A 17,493-nucleotide genomic window follows, 5' to 3' on the forward strand; every position below is an offset into this window, starting at 1 on the left:
ATGTATGTATGTATGTATGTATGTATGTAGGTATGTAGGTATGTAGGTATGTAGGTATGTATGTTGATATGTATGTTGATATGTATGTTGATATGTATGTTGATATGTATGTTGATATGTATGTTGATATGTATGTTGATATGTATGTTGATATGTATGTTGATATGTATGTTGATATGGATGTTGATATGGATGTTGATATGGATGTTGATATGGATGTTGATATGGATGTTGATATGGATGTTGATATGTATGTTGATATGTATGTTGATATGTATGTTGATATGTATGTTGATATGTATGTTGATATGTATGTTGATATGTATGTTGATATGTATGTTGATATGGATGTTGATATGGATGTTGATATGGATGTTGATATGTATGTTGATATGTATGTTGATATGTATGTTGATATGTATGTTGATATGGATGTTGATATGGATGTTGATATGGATGTTGATATGGATGTTGATATGGATGTTGATATGTATGTTGATATGTATGTTGATATGTATGTTGATGATATGTATGTTGATATGGATGTTGATATGTATGTTGATATGGATGTTGATATGTATGTTGATATGTATGTTGATATGGATGTTGATATGGATGTTGATATGGATGTTGATATGTATGTTGATATGGATGTTGATATGTATGTTGATGATATGTATGTTGATATGGATGTTGATATGTATGTTGATATGGATGTTGATATGGATGTTGATATGTATGTTGATATGTATGTTGATATGTATGTTGATGATATGTATGTTGATGATATGTATGTTGATATGGATGTTGATATGGATGTTGATATGGATGTTGATATGGATGTTGATATGGATGTTGATATGGATGTTGATATGTATGTTGATATGTATGTTGATATGTATGTTGATATGGATGTTGATGATATGTATGTTGATATGTATGTTGATGATATGTATGTTGATATGGATGTTGATATGTATGTTGATATGTATGTTGATATGTATGTTGATATGTATGTTGATATGTATGTTGATATGTATGTTGATATGTATGTTGATATGTATGTTGATGATATGTATGTTGATATGGATGTTGATATGGATGTTGATATGGATGTTGATATGGATGTTGATATGGATGTTGATATGGATGTTGATATGGATATGTATATGGATATGTATATGGATATGTATATGGATATGTATATTGATATGTATATTGATATGTATATTGATATGTATATTGATATGTATATTGATATGTAGATATGTTGGTATGTGTGTATGTACGCATGCATACTGATAATCCTTCGCTATAGTGTTTGTGCTCAACTTTACTTCACACACACACTCACATACACATGTGTCCATATAACTACGTGCCACACATAAAAAGCATGTAAATATGTATATATTTACATATTTTCAAACGAGATATTATCAACGTGATAAGTACATTACCTCGGGGTCGGCAAACTCAAAGTCAACATCTCTTGCTGTTGGAGTGCCTCAAGGTTCAGTACTTGGCCCTCTACTTTTGAGCGACCATACATCCAGTCGATTGGAGATATTTTGAGGAGCCACTGTCTACATATCCAACGGTACAGAAGACCGGTTTTTCTGAAGATAGGTTCTAAATGAAGAAAACCACTTGTTCAAGTTCTGTAATAATCTTCAAAAAGCCATTTATACAGGTATGAAAGGTTAGGTGTTTTTCCTGATAATATTCCAGCCCAGTATGTTACCATACGTGTGTCTCCTTGTATATGCAGAGCTGTTCTGTCAAGCTCGCCATATGTCAAAAAACAGGTCGTACATATTCACTGAACTGCATCAGACACAGTGGAGTCCAAACATTGAAACCTACATAGCTGATATGAGGGTATGGATGACCCTTAATTACCTCAAAACAGAATTTCTGACTCAAAAATAAAAACAGCAGCTACAAAAAAGCCCCATCATCACTCACTGTCAATATCGGTGATATTGCATCACCTGCCTGTACCAGAAATGTGCCATCACCTGCCTGTTCCAGAAATGTGCCATCACCCGCCTGTGACAGAAATGTGCCATCACTTGTCTGTGCCAGAAATGTGTCATCACCTGTCTGTGCCAGAAATGTGCCATCACCTGCCTGTGACAGAAATGTGCCATCACCTGTCTGTGCCAGAAATGTGCCATCACCTTCCTGTGACAGAAATGTGCCATCACCTGTCTGTGCCAGAAATGTGCCATCACCTTCCTGTGACAGAAATGTGCCATCACCTTCCTGTGACAGAAATGTGCCATCACCTTCCTGTGACAGAAATGTGCCATCACCTTCCTGTGCCAGAAATGTGCCATCACCTTCCTGTGCCAGAAATGTGCCATCACCTTCCTGTGACAGAAATGTGCCATCACCTTCCTGTGCCAGAAATGTGCCATCACCTGCCTATACCAGAAATGTGCCATCACTTGTCTGTGCCAGAAATGTGCCATCACCTTCCTGTGCCAGAAATGTGCCATCACCTTCCTGTGCCAGACATGTGCCATCACCTTCCTGTGACAGAAATGTGCCATCACCTTCCTGTGACAGAAATGTGCCATCACTTGTCTGTGCCAGAAATGTGCCATCACCTTCCTGTGACAGAAATGTGCCATCACCTGCCTATACCAGAAATGTGCCATCACTTGTCTGTGCCAGAAATGTGCCATCACCTTCCTGTGACAGAAATGTGCCATCACCTTCCTGTGACAGAAATGTACCATCATCTTCCTGCGACAGAAATGTGCCATCACCTGCCTGTGACAGATATGTGCCATCACCTGCCTGTGACAGAAATGTGCCATCACCTGCCTGTGCCAGAAATGTGCCATCACCTTCCTGTGACAGATATGTGCCATCACCTGCCTGTGACAGAAATGTGCCATCACCTTCCTGTGACAGAAATGTGCCATCACCTTCCTGTGACAGAAATGTGCCATCACCTTCCTGTGACAGAAATGTGCCATCACCTTCCTGTGACAGAAATGTGCCATCACCTGTCTGTGCCAGAAATGTGCCATCACCTGCCTATACCAGAAATATGCCATCACCTTCCTGGGACAGAAATGTGCCATCACCTTCCTGGGACAGAAATGTGCCATCACCTTCCTGTGCCAGAAATGTGCCATCACCTGTCTGTGACAGAAATGTGCCATCACCTGCCTATACCAGAAATGTGCCATCACCTTCCTGTGACAGAAATGTGCCATCACCTGCCTGTGACAGAAATGTGCCATCACCTGCCTATACCAGAAATGTGCCATCACTTGTCTGTGACAGAAATGTGCCATCACCTTCCTGTGCCAGAAATGTGCCATCACCTTCTTGTGACAGAAATGTGCCATGACCTTCCTGTGACAGAAATGTGCCATCACCTGCCTATACCAGAAATGTGCCATCACTTGTCTGTGCCAGAAATGTGCCATCACCTGCCTATACCAGAAATGTGCCATCACCTTCCTGTGCCAGAAATGTGCCATCACCTTCCTGTGCCAGATATCAAGGAGTTACACCGCAGAGTAACATGCCCATGGAGCAACACGTAAATCAAGTGTCAAGCGCTTAATCTTTCTCCAAATTCACAACATAAGTCAAATACCATATCTTCTCAATACAGATCTGTCAAGTTGACAAACTGTCACTGACTTGGTTGATGCATGTCATCGTATCCCAAATGCGTAGATCGATGCTGATGATGTGAATCACAGGATTGTCACGATTCGATTATTTACTGACCGCCGCCATATAACTTCACAATAGCTAACCAACAAACAGACCTAAAACTTTCCTTTCATGAAAGGGAAACCCAGATGATATATCTGAGTTTAATGGTCTGTAAATGTAGCCTGTAAACCTACACAATAATTATGCTTTAACATGTGAAACCCGTTCTAGTTTGACAAGCCGTCAGGTAATTGCTGCGCTATTTATACCCAACTTGGCTGAAGGAGGATACTTGCGAAAAACTTGAGCTGAATAGTGTGTACACCCTAGAAGGACAGACACGACTTGCATATGCGAGCCATATGTACAAATATCAGGTATGGCGTATTACTGCCACATTGCTACCATCTAGGTAGGACCCGTGAAGATCCGGGTTACAGCTGGTGTTCAACAACCCATGCTTGTCGTATGAGGCGACTAACAGGGTCGGGTAGTCAGGCTTGCTGATATGGTTGACACATGTCATCGTATCCCAGCTGAGTACATCGATGTTCACACTGTTGATCACTAGATTGTCTGGTCCAGACACGATTATATACAGACCACCCCCATATAAATGAAATATTGCTGAGTGCGTCGTTAAACAAGAAATAAACCAAAACGTAGTTTAACCATTTACACCGTGAGGATTCCAGCTATGCCGGCCATAATAGGGAACATAACGATTTACCACGTCAGTGTTGATTTGCTCATTGCATCAACCACCAGTTTACCTGATCATTGTCAAAACACAAAATAGCTGGTTTATTGTCAAGTGCGACGGTAAACAGCAAACCCCAAACTAAAAAAACCAAAACAAATTTAACTGAAGGAATGCTTAATTCTGATACGACCCACACATGAACTGTTTGTTCCATCCTGTAGGTCCAGTGTTTGAATATCCTATAGTAGTAACGTAGTGAGCAAAGACACCACGAACCTTTAGCAAACATCATTCGTGAGCATCAAGGTCTCCATATATATCTGAGACTCCATATAGAGTTATCGCCATGATCTTTACAAATATCGCAACGTCTATCTATCTATCTATCTATCTGTCTATCTGTCTATCTATCTATCGGTTTTTTTTATTTTACTTTTTTTATTTGCCTACCAATACAATGCCACACTCGTGTTTCCGCAGGGTACTGACAATTTCCCTGCTGCTTCTGGGGGCGTGTGGTGTGTCGGGTTATGGAGAATACCGGAAGCGCCTTCCAAATGGCGAACGGGTCCCTCATCCCTGTCGGGCCAACTTCTACTGGCATGGCGTGGGTCACATCAACGCTCTTGGTGGAGGAAACCGAAACGACTTTGGCAAAGACTTCGCTTCTCAAGGTCACATGGTATATATATTTAATATTTATCTATTTTGTGAGACAGTTGTCATAATATCTCCATATCCGTGATGGGAATCAAGGGAGTGAGTGAATTTAGTTATACGGCGCTTTTAGCAATATTACCAGCAATATCACGGCGGGAAGCAAACCAGAAATGGGCTTCCCACATTCCACCTATGTGGGGAATCAGTAGGGTACGCTTGTGGTTAAAGCCTTCGCTCGTCACGCCAAAGACCTGGGTTCGATTCCTCACATGGATACAATGTATGAATCCCCTTAAACCACTTCAGCAAAAGGTTCATATCCTTATTTCGCAACGCATTTTAAGACAGATCTATCCTATTTAAAACGTCTCAGCAAAATATCCAAATCCTTATGTGGTAACACACAAGACTAGGGTTCTGTGTCTAAGAAAACTTTATTCATCTCTTGACCATGAGTCGCAAAATGTACTTTGAAGCATATTTCTGTTCACAATGGTTTATATTCTGTTTAAGTGGACACAAGAATTGTGCCGTTTAGATTCTGATGGTGACGGTATGACCAACGGTCAAGAGCTGGGTGACCCGAACTGCGTGTGGACTGCAGACAGTGGTAATCTCCCGTCACGGACAACCGACATTACTCACCCAGGTATGCAATATAAATTACATTGATTTCATCCGTGTTGATATGCAGTTGGTGATTCTGGGAACATAGGTTACAACTGCTCTCTGCTTTCCAAGATATATTTATGGATTAAACTTCAATCTTTATAATTTCCCTCACGACGTTTCGAGACCATTCCAGGTCCCTTCATCAGGTGACCTTGAATGGTCTCGAAACGTCGTGAGGGAAATTATAAAGAAGTTTAATCCATAAAAATATCTTGGACATCAATATACAACTTCTAAATGCCACTGAAAGACATCATAATACTCTCTGCTTGTTTTGGAAATGAGGAATGTGTCAAGGCTAAGTGGATCATTAAGTACCCAATCAGTGGTCAAAATTATTTACAAGTGTCCAGGTTCCCGTGATAAGGCGATAATATTACTGAGGCATAGAAAAGACAGTTTCACTGCCATCAGTCCTGTATGGAATCCTAGAAGGGACATTATCGCGTTGTCGCATTGTCGCGCATTTTAATGCTTATTTTACATACGAGGAGACAAATCGACAACGCGGCATATTTTGACCTTGAAATATGCTCAGTATGTCGCAAAGTCGCCGTATGGTTGAATTCAATATATTCTTCAAACAGCGCAAAAGGCCAAAATGTCGCGTGGTCGCTTGTACTTTGGTTAATTTTGACACTTTTTGCCCTTTTCTGTAAGCGCGACAACGTGGCATTGTCCCTTCTAGGATTCCATAGTCCTGATCTGTTTTACCAGGTAAAACTATCTCTCAAGGAACTATTTTGTAGTCTTTTAGAATATATCTCCTCCCTTAGATGCGCCAGGATCCGCTTATCATCGCTGCAAATCTCGTTTTCGAACAATGATAAATACAACTATTGAATCTTTTTCGCAAGAATTTGGTGACTTTGAACAATAGGTACCTTTTAAATCGCTTCAAGTTACTATGATCATCAAATCTACATTACTATTAGCTGAGGACTGAATAACACCCCAAAATAGAACTCATCATATGTGCATGTGCACACGTTCATACAATACCAGTTCGGTTTATGGAGAACGACCTTCTATATATTCCAGGTGTGTGTGACCCTTTTGACTCCCCTGCCTGTCAAGCGAAGAATGCGTGGGTTTCGTGTAAAGGGTCAGAACTGGAGTGCGATGCTCTCAACGCACCAGGTAAATCGTTTTAGTTGCATTCCCGAATGTATGTGCAATGCTTTCATCGTTGACACGTTGTCATGATTTAAGTGTGAAACAAAAGGGTATGTTGTATATCTGGACCCGCCAGGTAAGTATGCTTAGTCATTCATTCATTCATTCATTCATTCATTCATTCATTCATTCAGCCTTCAAAGATATGATGAAGCTCACTCACTCTAATACCTACCCAAATAATGCACATAGTGTCGTTCTTAAGTCGTCATCTCACCTTCACAGATGTGAGGAACTTCACAATCCGTTTCCCCGAAACCGACGTGCCCGCCGAGGACACCACCTACATCTGCATGATCTTCGACGTCCCCTCTGACCAGGACTACCACTACATTGGAAGCAAGCCTCTCATCGACAACGAAAACGTCATGCATCACGTCGTAGTCTACGGCTGCTCTGACACATCAGGTGAGTCGAATCAGCCTTCAATTGAAACCAAATCCACGCAGTGTATGCTATGCAGTGATGGTTATAAAAAACACAACATAGGAACATTTTCTTTATGATTTGCAATGTCTGGGGATTCAGGTAAAGAATAGTGGCCGTAAGTGGCGACATTAGAGATAGGATGGTCAGGGTCGGTAACGTCGTTATATTGTTTCATCGTTCTCCGACGTTGCTCATAATATCAACCATTGGGTCCTGATGGTGAGTGTGGCTCTGAGTGAAACAGCAAAGGTACAGAAATATTACCTTCCTAGAATTCCTTAAAAATGGTGACCTGTATATATCTATATATATCTTTGTTTGCAGAGGAACTACCAACGGAACCATACAAATGTGGCATGGATGCTGGAAAGGGATGCACAGCAGCTCTCGGAAGCTGGACAGTTGGGTCTCCTGGAGAATGCCTTAATGATAACTTTGGACTAGTTTTTGGAAAATCAAAATACACTCGGATTGCTCTGGAGGTACTATTGACCAAATTTCTTTCACTATATATGAGGTAGCCTAGTGGTTAAAGCGTTCTCCCGTCACACAAAAGACCCGGGATCGATTCCCACATGGGTACAATGTGTGAAGCCCATTTCTGGTGTCCTCCAGCCGTGATATTGCCGGAATATTGCTTAAAGCGGCGTAAAACCCAACTCACTCACTCACACTCTTTCATATACACTGTTGCTTATTTAAAGCTGCACACAGCGTATTCTGTGCCATACAAATAAGCAGTTCACACAGGCGCCATTACGATCTTTGTGTGTATTTTGAATGAATCAAACTAAGAGAGGATAAACCTTTCACACACTTCCAGTGATATAAAGAACATACACATTTTCCCGAAAGGGAGGTTCAAATTAATGGCGTTTCATTGTATTTTCATGTGGATTGTAATAATCAAGAAATATCTAATGTCGAGCAAGATACGCTGTAGAATTAATAGCTCTGCTGGATTGTGGTACCAGCCTATCTCAACACAAGTTTTTTCCAACATTTCCAATTACAATTCTAACGCGTGCAACGATATCAACCCATCACATCACAAGCTCTGTCCAACCTTGCCAACAACTATACAAACGCATGCACCGATACCAAGAAATCAACAGTTCTTTCAAACTTTGCCAACAACTTTCCGAACCCGTGAAACCATACCAGCCCAGCACATCTTAGTTTTCCTCCCAGTGTTAACGGCAACGCCCTTCACCACTGTGTGTTATATTCATTTTCACTCTTTATCAGTTTCACTGGAACAACCCGAACGAAGTGTCAGGCTGGAAGGACAGTTCAGGAATGACGATCTTTTACACCCCCAACTTACGAAAGAATAATGGCTCACTCATGTCACTCGGACAGATGAACCTAGCAATCCCCCCTGGACAATCAGAGGTCACGTTCAGAGGAGAATGTACATCTGAATGCACACGAAAACTTATGACAGAGCCCATTTATGTCCCAATGGCTGGGAATCATATGCATTATTTAGGTAAGTAATGTACATCTGAATGCTTGGTTGGTTGGTTGTTTAACACCGCACTCAGCAGTATTCGGGTGCTCAGACTCGCTGGCTTGCTTTGTGACATGGTATCGTATCCCAATTGCGTAGATCGATACTCATGCTGTTGATCACTGGATTGTCGGGTCCAGACTCGATTATTTACAGTCCGCCGCCATATAGCTGGAATATTGCTGAGTTCGGCGTAAAACAACAAACCAAACCCACTTAGCCCCTCTGGATTAATGTGCTAGATTATGACATCGCTGCATTCGGATAACTTAAATCAGGAAAATCTTTCAGAATGAAATTACAACACGCATCTCAAGGGACAAGTACGTTACGCACTGTCCTGTAAAATACCTGTACAAAGTTTCAATGCACGGGCCCTGGATTATAAAAGGGGTTCATTCCTTAAGGCAGATATGTAATATCGGATGCGATTTTCTGGTAAAACACAACTGAAACATTAAAGGAATGTAAAGACTGTGTATAAATTTATTCTTTCAATCATAAACTCACAAAGATGCAATAGATACTTGACCACTCACCCAAAATATATCTGGAGCTGTCCGGCGGTCTCATAAGGGCACGCCAGCATGTGAATAAAGACACCCTTGTGAATATCTTCCTAAACAGTCCCTTTAAAGTGAAATTAAAATCATATAGAGTCATGAATCCACACATTTTCATTTGGAGAGTAGGACGTGACATATGTTATATTTGGAATTACACTTTCTCCGTAAAGCACAGATTCTAGTAATTTCGGCTTCCAGAACTGGTGAGGTCATATCATCCGCTGTTACCACAGATAGCTAAGTACACTGGCTGACAAGACTATCTACAACACATCGGCTGTTACTATCACTCGTGAGTTAATTAACTGAACGCTCTATTGGCCAACTAACTAGTTAACTAACTAGCTAACAGACAAACAAACGAACGAACGAACGAACGAACGAATAATCCACAGAGTTCACTGTATCCACCGCTAAATAAAGTTAGCAAGTATAAAGCACAACTGTGACAATTTACATAGAACTCACATACAAAGCTGTACACTTTCCTTTTTAACTATTCTCAAGCTGATTTTGCCACACAGAAAAAACTGAAAGAAAAATGTTGATCACTATTTAAGCAATATCAGGGCGTGCCTCCACAGTGTGGGGCAAAAACCAACGTACAAGGACGTACATACATACCACGTGGGTGAAACGTACGAAACTGGTTATCATAAAAGACTAGAGCTTAAAGCTAAAAGGCGTCTTCATATATCGAGCGCTCAGGCACCGTGACTTGGTTTATGGTATGCTATCATTAGGAGTGTTGCCGCTTACAAACTGTTATGTTTAGTAAAAGGTAAATGTTTTATCTTCACAGGCAGATCAGCGTCCGTAGAACTGAGGCGAAATGGACAAAGGGTCCAATATCTTACCAATGAACCTGAGTTCAACTATGACAATCCTCGCTACTTCAAGTAAGAACCTCCTTACTAACTTTGAGAATCACGTCTTGAAATGATCTGCATAAACCAAGCGAGCGAGTGAGTTTAGATTTACTCCGCTTTTGGCAGTATTGTAGCAATATCACGGCAGGAGACACCAGAAAGCAGCTTCTAACTGAACTCACTCACTCACTCACATATTGTAATACCTTCATTCTATATATTACAGATATGACGATCCAGTTGAGATTCTTCCTGGAGATAGCTTAGTGACCACCTGCACTTACCAGTCGACGTATAAGAAGAAATGGGTATTCTACGGCGATGGGACATCAGATGAAATGTGCTTTGGGTTCCTTTGGTACTACCCAGAACATGCTCTGAAGCATGGCGTGTGTGTGTCGTGGAAGAGCATCAATTTGTGTGTGGGTGAGAGCCTCATTGAGGAGAACTGCAACGTCTGGGAATTTTTATTTGAATCCGATCCTGAGTCTAAGGCGCTCTCAAACGCCTTACGAGACAACTGTAATCTCCTGGCCAATATATGCACTCCCGAATGCAAGATGGCGGCCATGGACATCCTGAAACACCCTTGCTTAAGTGGAGGCGATATCTCAGACTATGTCAGAAATCTGATGCGACAATCCAAAGAAGGGCTGGAGTTCCTCGGCATGATGACAATATGTGATGTGAATAAGAATGACTTTACCTATCCCCACACTAGTGGCGCAGGAGCCCTTATGGCCTCCCTGGCGTTGATCTTCCTCGCGTTGATCATGGCTTAGATTCAGAAGACACGTTAAGGTTTTAATCCTTTCCAAACCTGTGACCTCGACAAAGTTTTTGCTTTTTTATAATTTAGTCTTTTTTAAAATGTCAGCTTGCATTTAAAGTCAGATATAGTACTATTCTCGGTGTATGGCAGTGTCAATGAAAATACCCCGGAAACAAAGTATTCTTATATGTGCTCAAAGCATATCCCTGAGTGACGTGGATGAGGCGCTATAACAGTACTCTTATTATTATTCAAGATATTCCGAATAATGGACACTTGCTGTTTGGAAAGTCTTAGTCAAGACCAACTATTTCTTTTTATACGTTTGGATTGGCAGTTTTTGGATGCGAAAAAAACTTCTGAAATGCATGATGATATATTTGAAATGTATGTACATGTAAATATTAGCAAATCAGTGTCTCACATGATGCTTTTAAGTTTAGTGATTGTAATCGAGGTTTAAATCAACAAAGATTCTATTTTGCATTATATTGATAATAATTGTTTGATCCATCATCATACCTAATTCACTGTACATGCATACAATAGATGTATCAAGCACTTATACACATCACACACACACACACATATATATATAAATATATATATTCATATATTTGTGTGTGAACATAAACATACTGTTCAGTTACAAAGTTGGTGAACAGGGAATCTTAGATGTCATATCTACACATAGTACTATTTACACCTATTCTGATGTATCCTTCTTTCTGTACTGTCGGTGACGTAATCTGGAGGTTAAGGCGTCGGTTTGTCTTGCTTCGAGTCTTACATGGTTGTAATATTTGAAACTCGACTACCCCAATCGCGCGCACGCACGCACGCACGCACGCACACACACACACACACACACACACACACACACACACACACACACACACACACACATTTCTGATGTCCCCCGCCGTAATATTGCTGGAACATTGCTAAAACGACGACGACTACAACTACCTATTCCAAATGTTTCATCCATACGTCTTTGTTTTTCGGTTCTTTTGAATAAATGTACATATTTTTTATATACCATCCATCAAAAGTTTAGACTCAGTGAAAGCATTCACTATATGTTATGTATATATATGTGGTTACATCGAAGATAAATTTCTCCCCTAACTTGGGGGAACCAACTGCAAACCTTATGAGGATCATGCATCAAATTGCTGAAAAGCATGTGTAAATATCGTGCATGTGAACAGCTGCGTTTTGGTGTAGAGTTTTGTTAAGAATTCGCCCATTTTCACTGAGTTTCATCATTTACTGAACTCATGACAATAATCTTTTCAACGTTACGAACTTGTTTACAATACATCCGTTCATGTGTAAACAGTACCTTCAAACAGTATGGAATATTTTACAAAATCTAGTTTATAACAGTTGACTGAAATTAGTGGCTACATTTACACTAGTGAGTCTAAACTTTTGATGGGTTGTATATTATTAAGCAATTCCTTTACACACTTTGAATAAAGAATGTTAACGCACATGGTCTACATTTTCTTGACAGTTTGCCATTCTCTACTCCAGAGTCGTCCTATTACCACACTCAGCAATAGTTCAGTAATACAGATTAACCATCAACGTGATGAACGTCTGTGAATGATGACACCCACTCAACAAACGGACTGCTCATGATGAGGGACTATGAGGTAGCATAATGGCGATGTTGAAACAAGCAGCGAGCCATGCCATCATGTTTTTTTAAGGTGTGCTTTTTGTGCCAAGGAAGGGCATCGAACAAGTTGTTTGGCAGTCTCTGTAAATTCATTGCACAATCGACATTCCATGCAAATATTTTCATTTAGTGAATCTAAATGAAAATATTTGCATGAAATGTCGATTGTGCAATGAAATTTAAAACCAGCTGACTAACGACAAGTATGGGTTGCTCAAGACCAATTCTACCGCGGATCTTAAAGGGTCTCGTGAAGTTTTAGAATAACAAGTTAATGTGACTTTTTATAATGATTTGGTTCTCTGAGAACTCAACAATATTTCTACTTGTATTTAAATACGAACTAAGTCACTCTCAAAGAGCACCTTCTGAGAACAGGTGTCTTCGTGAATTCTACCGGCAAAGTATGACGTTTTACCTTTTTCTCAAAACACGGATTTTCAGTGAGACATTAAATATTTTGTCAAGCCATGTTCGTTCCACACAAAATTTAAACGAACCAATAACGACTGATATCTTCATTAGGATCTGGGGCGGTGGGGGTAGCCCTAATGGTTAAAGCGTTGGCTCGTCACGCCGAAGACCGGGTTCGAATCCCCACTTGGGTACAATGTGTGAAGCCCATTTCTGGTGTCCCCGCCGTGATGTTGCTGGAATATTGCTAAGCGCGGCGTAAAACCCAAACTCAGTCAGTCAGTCATAATACATTTCCTACATAATATACAACTACCAGTACCCCGTCAGATTCACGTGAGCGTTGATGTAACACAACGGTAGAATTATTAGCTGGAATTATTCGCATAATTACTGTTTCGACAGTTGACGTTTTGTCAGTTGAAAGGAGGGGCAATTAGTCTGTACCACATTAATGCATTTATGTGAATCTGCTATTTGTGAACAGAAAAATAAAGTTTAGGTTGTAAAATTACGAAAAAATACCGAATCCTTTGATTGTGATTTCTTAAAAGTTGCGAATTGATGGACAACGGTGTAAATATATCAGCGCCTTTACAACGTGATATCGAAGTTGGTATCATGAACGCCTTCTTGTCATAGGTAAAAAATGAGATATATGTATGGTTTTAGCAATACTCCAGAAATATTATGGCGAAGAACGCTAAAAATGCGCTTCACAGGTTATACCCATGTGGGAATCAAACCCAGGTTTGTGGCGTGATCAGCGAATGGTATAACCACAAGGCTACCCAATCGATCCATGACCTTTGACAATTTTCGTATTCTTTGACAGGAAGAGCGTAACAATGCTGTCCTGCTCCGACCATCCCGCAAGTCCGGTTGTCTGACTGTCCGGCTAAGGATGTTGCGTTCTTGCTTGTGCGTATGCAAAATGTATGACAAATTCATGTACATGTATTCCAATATGTCTTCGTAAAGAAAAAGCAGACCTAGTTTCAAAATTTTGTATTTATATATGGTCAAATGGAGCTAAGTGAACCTTCGTTGTTCCAAAATCAATTATCTTAACTATTATGAACATTAGCCAACAAGATAGACTGGCACTGGTGATAAGTTCAAACATTTGACTGACTAGGAAGGTATTGATCCAGACTAATAAATCAGTGATGGTACCACAATCGGATATAAAAGCCACAAAACCCTTTTCTTCACTATCTCTGTGATCAGTGTACATGTACTAGCGTTAACAATACCCCATGGCGTCTTTAGAAAAATCCTCTCAGAAAAATGTTTGAAAAGTAAATACGCTCTAAGCGTCCGTATGTCTTCAAACAAATTAAGTTTAAGTAAAAAATATTCTTTCATGTATAGCCAAACACTTGGAGAGAAGGCGGGCATTTTGCCAGTAAGATTCCGTGGGAAATGCTGCAAGGTATTTACATAACGCACAAACTGTTTGATCGGGGCCTCAGATATATATCAAAGCTTTGGAATTTACACAATATTATGTACAATAGGTCAGGCGGAGTGGGACAAATGGGTTTTTCTGTGTTTCCCGCAGAAACATAACAATAATGATAATCAATTGTTTTCCTTGTCGAGTCCTTTTCTGTGATATTAGCATGACATTTGGACTCGATAAATGCAATACACTTCATTTGAAACGTGGAAAGGTAATTAATGATAAATCGGTCAAGTTACAGGGGGAAGGAATTTTTGAGCAACTTGTGGAAGATCAGGCCTACACCCATCTTTGAATGCAAGTTCGAGACAAGCTACACAGAATGCCCAGATTCAAGAAAAACTTAGGCAGAGTATAAATGTGGAACTCAGAGCTAAAATGCTCGAAACAAAGGTCAAACCACCAATAGGCTAGCTGTGTCAATCCTTTCTTATTCCTTTGGAGTAATTGATTGGACAAAACAAGACATCCAGAGTCTTGACCGCCTGACCAGAAGAACATGTCTGATAACAGAGCCCACCACCATCATTCCTCTCTTAATCGTTTATATATGCCAATCAGTTCGGGAGGTTTGATTAATGTGGAAGCTCTTCATGATAGAATTTTATTGTGTATTGTGTACGGATGATCCTTTGGTGATGCATGTCAAGACTCAAGGTGAAAACAAGGAATTTTAAGGACAGAATCTGAAATTTGATGTTGATTTTGTTGATGGCGATGTATTGCTGGACGGTACAGCGATAGGAGTAAACCAGGTGAAGTCCTTCACCAAGTCTGCCCAGAGTCGGTCATTTGTGGAAACGTTTTCTGAGAAGCCATTGCATCGTCTGTACAGGCAGTGAGTGGAGCAGAACTACAATTCCACCGACTCCTTCGCCTGAATGAAGTCGGCCGGTCTTAAATGTGAAACAGAGGGCTTTCTTTTTGCTGTCCATGACCAGTCACTTCCCACTCGCAGTCGCCTATAGGTGAGTCTTAAAGAAAATATCAATATGAAATTGTCGATTGTGCAATGAAAATACAGAGACTGTCCAACACCTTGTCACTGGATGTCCTTCCTTTGCACAAACAGCATATCTTAAACAACATGATGGCCTACTATCGTCTTCGCCATGCCTGTGGCTTTGACTCCGAGGTCCATCCATGGTACGACCCTGACCATGTTCAAGGCGCAGAGACATTATTACCCTGGATAAGCCAAACTGCCTGTATGGCACTAGAAGGTGAACAGTTATATGACTTATCCGACCGGGTACCCATTCACTGCTGAGGCAATTATAAACAAACTCACTTGCCTTAGGTTAAACCACATGTGTCACGTGTGCTTTGTTGTGGGACACGACTGAAGTCATAGAAGCTCACAGGAGTCAAGCTGCTGAAAAACGGTCACCCATCCAAGGACTGTCCATGACCAACGTTGCTTAACATCACCTGATTTGTGACCTGAGCTCTATGCTCAGGACCACATACTATAGAACTTGTTGATAATGTCAGAAGAACACAAGCTGACCGACCGGTATATCCCCGGTAGATGATTAAAGTAACACTAGTGAGTGAGTGAGTTACGTTTTACGTTGTTCTCAACAATATTCAGCAATATCATCGACAGGGGACACCACATTGAAAAATGTGGGAATCGAACCCGGGTCTTCGTAGTGACGGACGAACGCTTTAACTACGAGGCTACCCACACTCCTCATCATGAGCAGTCTGATTGTTGTCATCTATCACAAACGTTGTTCATCACGTTGATGGTTTGTCTGGTCCAGATTCGACAGGCCGCGGGTGTATGGCTAAAATATTGCTGAGTGTAGCAATAGGACGACACTGGAGTAGAGAATGGCAAACTGTCAACAAAATGTAGACTATGTACGTTAACATTATTTATTCAAAGTGTGTAAAGGAATTGCTTAATAATATCAAAAATATGTACTTTTATTCAAAAGAACCGAAAAACAAAGACATATGGATGAAACTTGGAATAGGTAGTAGTAGTCGTCGTAGTTGTTGTTGTTGTTGCAGTAGTTGTAGTAATCATCCTTGAAGTAGTAGTAGTAGTAGTAATAGTAGTAATGGTAGTAGTAGTAGTGGTAGTAGTAGTAGTAGTAATAATAGTAGTAGTAGTAGTGGTAGTAGTAGTAGTAATACTAATAGTAGTAGTAGTAGTAGTAGCTGTAGTAGTAATAAACAATGATAAACTATGTGCGCTTAACACATTGCAACCATGTAGGGCTCGAAACCCGCATCGCGAAGCAAGACAAACCAACGCCTTAACCTCCAGGTTACCTCACCGGTAGCACAGTAAGAAGGATATATCACAATAGATGTAAATAGTACTGTAAATGTTCAGAAATGACATCTAAGATTCCCTGTTTACTATTTTTGCTAAACAATTATCATCGTTAATTAAAACTGTGATCATGCCGTCTTGAGTACAATCACCAAACTAAACGCATCATCTAAGACATTGATTTGCTAATATTTATAGTACATTTTAAATATACCATCGTGCATTTCTGAAGCTTCTGGGATTTTTTTTCTCCAAAAACTGCCAATCCAAGCGTTTAATAATTGTCCAATATCAGAAAGATTTTGACTACTTGGGCCCGGGTTTTCGGGGTATTTTCATTAACACTGCCATACACCGAGAATAGTACTACATCTGACTTTAAATGCAAGCCAACATTTTAGAAAAGACTAAAAAATGGAAAAACCAAAACTTTGTCGAGGCCACAGGTTTGGAAAGGATTAAAACCTCAACGTGTCTTCTGAATCTAAGCCATGATCACCGCGAGGAAGATCAACGTCAGGGAGGCCACATGGGTTCCTGCGCCACCGGATTGGGGATAGTTAAAGTCATTCTTATTCACATCGCAC

At 40.4% G+C, this 17,493-nt stretch overlaps 2 protein-coding genes across 2 annotated transcripts in view; one reads left to right on the top strand and one right to left on the bottom strand.

The window, feature by feature from the left end:
• Nucleotides 1–4,832: 4,832 nt before the first annotated feature.
• On the top strand, nucleotides 4,833–11,649 carry LOC124275897 (DBH-like monooxygenase protein 1). Its single transcript, XM_046711580.1, has 8 exons — nucleotides 4,833–5,072; nucleotides 5,564–5,699; nucleotides 6,764–6,862; nucleotides 7,124–7,306; nucleotides 7,652–7,809; nucleotides 8,576–8,819; nucleotides 10,209–10,305; nucleotides 10,502–11,649. The coding sequence occupies exons 1-8, from the start codon at nucleotides 4,848–4,850 to the stop codon at nucleotides 11,055–11,057; spliced, it is 1,698 nt and encodes a 565-aa protein (XP_046567536.1). The 5' UTR covers nucleotides 4,833–4,847; the 3' UTR covers nucleotides 11,058–11,649.
• Nucleotides 11,650–17,158: 5,509 nt separating this feature from the next.
• LOC124275932 (DBH-like monooxygenase protein 1 homolog) overlaps nucleotides 17,159–17,493 on the bottom strand; it is a 51,528-nt gene continuing 51,193 nt past the window's right edge. The window contains exon 10 of the mRNA XM_046711634.1: nucleotides 17,159–17,344. The gene's annotated coding sequence lies outside the window, so the exon portion shown is untranslated. The remainder of the gene's footprint in view (nucleotides 17,345–17,493) is intronic.

The sequence above is a fragment of the Haliotis rubra genome, unplaced genomic scaffold (genome assembly GCF_003918875.1).
Source record: "Haliotis rubra isolate DU_JTF1 unplaced genomic scaffold, ASM391887v1 Scf204, whole genome shotgun sequence".
NCBI lineage: Eukaryota > Metazoa > Mollusca > Gastropoda > Lepetellida > Haliotidae > Haliotis > Haliotis rubra.